The sequence below is a fragment of the Metschnikowia bicuspidata genome (assembly GCF_001664035.1).
Source record: "Metschnikowia bicuspidata var. bicuspidata NRRL YB-4993 chromosome Unknown METBIscaffold_4, whole genome shotgun sequence".
In the NCBI taxonomy this organism is placed as follows: domain Eukaryota; kingdom Fungi; phylum Ascomycota; class Pichiomycetes; order Serinales; family Metschnikowiaceae; genus Metschnikowia; species Metschnikowia bicuspidata.
The window spans coordinates 1,620,014-1,626,896 of NW_017387734.1; the positions used below are offsets into that span (position 1 = coordinate 1,620,014).

At 48.5% G+C, this 6,883-nt stretch overlaps 1 protein-coding gene across 1 annotated transcript; it reads left to right on the top strand.

Annotated features, from left to right (window-relative positions):
- Window positions 1–2,404: 2,404 nt before the first annotated feature.
- Window positions 2,405–5,105, top strand: METBIDRAFT_15342 (uncharacterized protein; the record flags this gene model as incomplete). The annotated part of the gene is made up of 5 exons (XM_018854587.1): window positions 2,405–2,455; window positions 3,360–3,560; window positions 3,651–4,560; window positions 4,597–4,869; window positions 4,945–5,105. Coding segments are annotated over 5 exons (1,596 nt in total), but the record flags the coding sequence as incomplete, so codon positions are not given.
- Between the last annotated feature and the right edge of the window lie 1,778 nt (window positions 5,106–6,883).

The following is a 6,883-nucleotide window of genomic DNA, read 5'->3' on the forward strand; positions in this document are numbered from 1 at the left end:
AGAATGTCCTGGAGAATGGTCCTGGAGAATTTCTGGAGGATGTCCCCGTAGAATTTCTGTATAATTTCTGGAGAATTGTGTCTGGAGAATGGTCCTGGGGAATCCTGGGGAATGTCTGGGGAACTTCTGGAGAATATCTGGAGAATATGAAGAATTGCTGGAGAATTCATGGAGAATTATGTCTGGAGAATTGAATGGCCTGGAGAATTCTCCTGGAGAAATTCTGTAGAACTTCTGAAGGATTTCTGGGGAACTTCTGGAGAACTTCTGGAGGATTTCTGAAGGACATCTGGGGAACTTCTTAAGAACCTCTGAAGAGCATCTGGAGAACTTCTGGAGAACTCCTGGAGAACTTCTGAAGAACTTCTGGAGGACTTCTTGAGAACTTCTGAAGGACTTCTCAAGAACCTCTGAAGAACTTCTCAAGAACCTCTGGAGGACTTCTCAAGAACCTCTGGAAACAGCCTCTTAGAACTTCCCCAGTCATCCCGGAGCCCAGTACCCCAGTACAAGCCCAGCCCACACAAAAGCCCCACGACGGACCCCAATATATTCATCAAGACTTCCAACAGCAAAAGCAAAGCACCCCGCAGTACTTTCCAAACCCGGTTTTTTCTGCAAAACTGATTGTGGGTGTGTCAAAGGCCATCTGGAATCTTGGCCTGGACCAACTTTGTAGACTTCGACGCACCCCGCCGAACGGGCCATCCAAGACATAGAAATTCAACAAGTTAGGTGAAGAAAATCCACGTAGAAGATATTACAGGGATGATCCGACACGGGACTTGCCGAAGTAACCGGTAGAGACCTAGAAGAGCTCTGCGGCCTCCTTCAAGTGCACAAGCGTAGATTTTAACCTGATGGCATTCTTCTATCTCACCCACAATCAACGCCACTTAGCGGATTGTCTCTAAGAGCCTCTCCAAGAAAAAGTTGTTTTGTGGCCCAGACTCAACCGTTTGTGGCTTTCCACTGCTTTCACCGATTCGTGAATGGAGCTCATCAATGAGTGACCTTTTCATCAGTCTGGAACTTGCTGTTGTAAGATTTTTTGCAGCTCAAACATTGGGCCGGCCCGTACCCTGCAACTCACAGTCTGGGACTCAACAACGCAGCTATTACCATACTCCAAGTCCATTTGTCGACTTCCAGAATATGCCCCGGAATCCAATTCCATTCTCTTTGTCTTTGAGGGCGCATTTGGCACAATCTCTCCAATCCGGAAATAAGCACCCCTGAAGTCTTCCGATTTGCCGAAATCTTGTTAATTCAATCCCACAAATCATTTTCAACTCCATGTTCTTCATTGACTGCATCACGGACTTGCTTCCTTGCCAAAGCACCATTGCTGTATCAAATCATTCCCATATAAGCATTCTTAAATAGAAAGTTCTTGAAAAGAGTCTGCAAAAAAGGCTGGTATTTCTCAGTCCCCAAAACAAAGGTCGTGAAATCCAAAAATTTGCTCTTCGATAATCGCAAAGAAACAATGGTAGCGGAATAGGGTCTGGGGAATCAAGGTCTGGCACTATACCAGCACATTGAGGGACCGGGCCCCCGGATTTGCCAGCTCTCTGTTTGTCGCTTCTAAAGGTATACATGAAGTAAGACGGAGACATGTTTCATCAAAAAGCGATCTTTTCATTTGCTGCGGCACAGCCAAATGTCCAGTGCATCATGTCTCAGAAATCAAGCGTTCTGGTGGCAACACGTATAGTTGTATCCCTCACAGGACCATTCATAAAGTGCCTGTGCTTTGTGTCCCAGAGTCCATCACTGGTATTGTGTTGTGGAATATAATATAATTATGCCAAAGGTCAGGAGGGATCCTTCAAAGCCAGGAGTCCACGTTTCGAGCCTCTTGATTCAAACTCTCATGCTCTTTGCCTAGATTGTTTCGTCTTGTCTGTGGTGTTTTCTCTTTCCGTTGGGAAAGTATGCTTTTTTGGAACACATTCATTTCACAAGACCGTGCTTCGAAGCCTCTTGTGCATCTCTTTTATTTGACAAGCCTCTGTTTTCTGCAAAGCCTTTTCTCAATATCACATCTCTTGTCTCAAGCAAATACAATCTTCCACATAAAATTCTTTTCCTTAAAAAACCATGTCTTCTCCATGGAGCCTTTGTCTTTTTACATGAAGTCTCTATTCACTGCAAACCCTCTCTTCCAAAAGTCTCTTTTTTCATGCAGTCCCTGTTTCCTGCGAAACCTCTCCATCACATAAAAGTCCCCCTTTTTCCACACCCTTTTCTTTTGAATATAATCTCTGTTTTCCAAATCCTTCTTTTTATTGCCTCTTCTTCGAAACCCTCTATTTTTATTCCCACCTCTTTAATGCCCCTTCAATTCTAGCCCAATCAGGGTGCGCTCGAACGGGCCCCTGATACTAGGCTGATATCGGGCCAACAATTTGCACCCAACCATCCGCGCGAATTTATTTCCCCAGACCACCATGTTTTCTTTCCCCGACCTACCGTCGTTTTGCAGCAAAACATCGTCAGTTCCGCCTCCATGAGTATCACAAACACAAACACGAGGCCCGTCCCATAGAACTATATAAACCTGCCGCTTCCCCTTTGATCTCTGATAAAAAAAAGGGAAAAAGAGAAGCAATGCGCTCTATTTGCAGCCTTCTCCGCGGTTGCCGCCAGGCCAGCCGCCAAAGCTGCGCCCGGATCTAGGCCCTAATATGCCGGCACGAAATACCGCAGGCCCGCGAAGTCCGGGAAAGAGGCCGGGCCGCCAATTCCGGAGACAATAGCATAAAGCCAAACCGGGAATAGAGCAGACAAAAAATACAGTGCTCCCGATTTTTCCAGGCTTAGTGTGTGTACGTCTACCACTTGCGTTTGTGGCCACTATCCCAGCTTTTGCCGCCGGCGGCGCTTCGTGTTTCGCCCCGGTTCTTTTTGGTGGCATTCCCGCCCGGGCCCCGCCACGTCATTGCCCGCCCTGCCGCAGCCTCGCGCCTTGCCATCGCCGTGCAACCGCATACGGACCCACAAACCTCGGGCCGGGAATACTCGCTCAACCCACCAAGAAACGAAAACACAAAACCAAAAACCCAACCCCACCGCCTCCCGCCTCGCACCACGCCAGACTGCCCTACTCTTTCCCTCTGAAGGAGCAGATATAAACAAACAACCGCCCACGCCTGTTTGCAGAACCTTTTGTGTTGCCTTGTGCAAACTGACAATGCGGAGCTAGGTTTTCCTCCGTGCCAATGCTAGGAAGACTATTCAAGCTGAAGTCGCCACTAGGCGCAGAATTCAGCTCGCCCGACGAGCCAAGCAGCCCGCTCAGCGAGCTGTCGGAGAGCACGGCAAACCCTGTCTCCGCGTCTGCGCCAGTTCTCGAGGGTGCCAATCCAAGCGTCAACGCCAACTCGTTCGAGGACTCGTACACGCGAGAGATCCTCTATGGCCAGTCCGATTTGGCGCTCCATCCGCTCTCCTTTACCCCGCAGCGCTTCCGCTTGGTGGTCTCGCAAGATGGCGGCAACTTGCGCTCGAAACAAGTACTCTACGACTCGGCCGCCGACTCGCTGATTTCAGGCAATGTGCGAGCAAAGACCCCGCCAGCCTCGGCATCAGCGCCCTGCCTGTCGCCTCTCCTGACGAGATTGACGGGCGATTCAGAAAGCACGCAGTATGCGTCTCCATCACTGAGCTCCCGGTTACCCCATTCGGCAACCACACTCAGAGGCGCCTCTCCTGGGAAAAATGTCCACATGGCCAAGTTCTTGTACAATGTAAATGACTTGAATGATTACATGTTCGGCCGCGGGCTTCCATCTGTCGAGAGGCACACCTCGACGAAAATACACATTCTTCCTCCACTCAATCTGCTGGCACAAGGATCGTGCCTGGCTGTGCTATTGACGAAGCTCTTTCTGATTTCAGACTCGACTCCCGGTCCCGGGGAGCTGGACGTGTTGGACGATTCTGATTGGACTCCACACGCCACCTTCCCGTCAAAAGACACGGTGTTTCACGTGTCACTACCATCAGGGAAACCGTGTGTCACGACGCCAGACCTGCCGTCTCTGACCAGGACCACATTCCTGCTCAGCTCGAGGTTTGCAGTCGGTGTAATCGTACCATTGGAGGACCTGAGCGCAACAGTGGAGGAAGTCATTTTCAGCAACTGGGAAATAATCTCGCACTACCTCATAGTACTCCAAAAACTTGTCTGCAAAAAGCTCACGCTTGCGTTGAAGTCGTCCCTGGCCTTCAATCAGTCACCCTACATAAACAACAAGCGAATACTGTTTCCGTCCGGTGTTTTACAATTGGAGACAGAGTTCGGACATCAGTTGCAAAAGCTCATCAAGCTTGTCCACTACAATGTGAATACTCCCAGATTGGTGAATATCAATGCGTTCATGTCCTACAGCTTGAATCACGTGGACTCGAAATTCAAAACGAACGTGATAAATTGGGCACTCGAGGTCATCAATTGGCTCGAATTTAAAGATGGAAAGAACTTCACCCCTTTACATGCCCAAGCGATTCCTCAGATGCATTCTCAGAATTCCTATCTTCTGCACAGCAATTCTAGTGCCACTTCTTGGTATCGAATAAATGAAACACCAGGGCCGACGAACACTTTCTTAGCAAGCCTACTAGCTCTCATATTGCCACTCAGGGATCTACTATCTAAAGGGCCATTGCACATAGACCCGTTCAGCCCGTCAAAGTCGAAAACGGTTACTAGAATTGTGGTGATGACCAGCAACTCCTCTGTTGCAAAAAAACTTATATTTATTTTGAGTGGACTTATTCCAGATGTTGAGCTTTTGCAACAACTAGAATCAGGAAGTGGAAGCAGCTCCCAAACTCGACTCTGCGAAAGTCAGGAAGTCAAAAGTTCACAGGTTCCATTGCCAAAAGCTTTTGAGAAGTCCCTAAAAGTAGGGCTGCCTCTGATCGATGGGTTACAAGAGGGGGGTATTAGCTTCACAGCAAACCCCATCACCACAAAACCAATACCCATCCGAGCTAATCTGATGGCCTCAGACTCACACTCTGACGATTCTGCACCAGTGTCAGTATCTTCCACGAAAGGCTGGGATGTTCCCCACAAATCGATGACTAGCTTGTCTTTTCAAGGACAAAAGACGTTGCTAGAAACTTCCAATGTGACAGTGGCTCAGAAGATTCCAAGCGCACGGAGAGTTTCCGCATCAAATGCATCATCGATGGCTTATCTTTCATCTTCTCTCAATTCTTCGTTATCCTCAAGTGCCTCGAACTACTCATTGTCCAGATTAGGTAGTAGCTTCATGGACAAATGGAAGAGCTCGCTTGTGGGATCAAACAAGTTCCAGCCTCATTTAATCTCGGAAACCCTTGATGGGGCAATTACGGCTGAGACGCTAAATGCTAGACCTGCATTTTCTGCCACGAAATCCCCATCACCAGGTGAGGAATTGGATGAGCCAACTTGGGAGGATTCGCTTTCCGCAAACTCTACCAATTCGCCTGTGAAACAGAAATACTCGCGCACTCAATCTCTTCTCAACTTGTTCAATGAACTTCCAACAAATAAATCGGGGCTCTCATCCTCGGCTTTGGGGGTAGATAGAACGAGGACATCCATTTACATTCCTCCCGTGAACGTGGAAGGCAGAGATGCCGATGAGATGAATCTGAAGATTATCAAGCATAAAGTTCAGAAGCTAATGCTCAGCAAGCTACGCATTTCTCTGATGGATAACAACAGACTCTCCGTTGAATATGAAAGCCCAGCCGGTGATTCTGAAAATGGTCGTACTCCCAACAAAGGTCCTAATTCTCAGCTCCCAAATTCTGACTCACATTCAGAACAGCTTCACAACAAAGCCTTCTTGCAACCGAATGTTGCTTTTGTGGATGAGTTCAGGCCCGAGTATACAATTCAGTCGTGTCCGGTCAATCCAAGGCTCGAGGCTCAGGTGTCCAATGCAATGAAAAACGATTTACTATTCTACCAAAATAACTGCGGATACGAAAAGGTGGCCTCTAAGACGGTGTTTATCAGTTTGCGAGCCCGCGAAATCAAACTAATTGAGATGACCGTGGGGAATCAAAAGCGGGGCTATTTTGGAAAAGGAAGTGTTCCGGGGGTATCTCCAGCGGGGGTAGGGGACGCAGCCACCTCTTACTTCTCCAGTGTAGCGCCCAACTCCCCTAGTGCATCGTATTTTAGCGGAGGTGATCACATGCACGTGGGCCAGGAGAATAGGAATGTGCCGGTCAATAACAGCTTCCGTACGACGGTGAAGAAGGTTTACACCCCAAACAGAAATTCCGGTGACAAGGAAGCAATTCTGCAAATCGAAGGGCAGCTCGAAAAGCTCAACGAGGTAGCGTCTCTTATCAACGGCGATCCCACGGGAGCGTCAAGCACGAAGGATCTCTACAATCGTATGTTGTTCAATGCGGTCCGCGAGCTTATTACTTGAGGTTCTTGTGGTGCCGCAAATAGTGCGATAGCGGGCTGCTCGAGCAAAACATAATAATACTTTGAAAACAAATAGCTCTCTGCCTGACTCCGCCGGGCGTTTTGACAGTCAATACGACATCAAGAACAGAAACAGGCAAACCATCTTTCCTGAATTAGCCCAGACCAGGGGCCACGTTGCACATTTTCAGTTCAGTCTGGCAGAGACGATGTTTTGGGGCGTCAAGCCTGTAGCACGCGCGCGCGGCGAGTCGCTCAAAGAAAAATCGAGAAAACTGAGGTGAAGTTTCAAGCGAATCTGGCCTTGTCAACAAAGAGAAGCCACTCCAACGCCAGGAGCCTGTCACCATCTATACGCTTCACTGGTATACAGAGACACCACTGCTCGCTATCAAACGTCGGCCCTTGGAGAGAAAAATTCACCGACCCAACTGATCC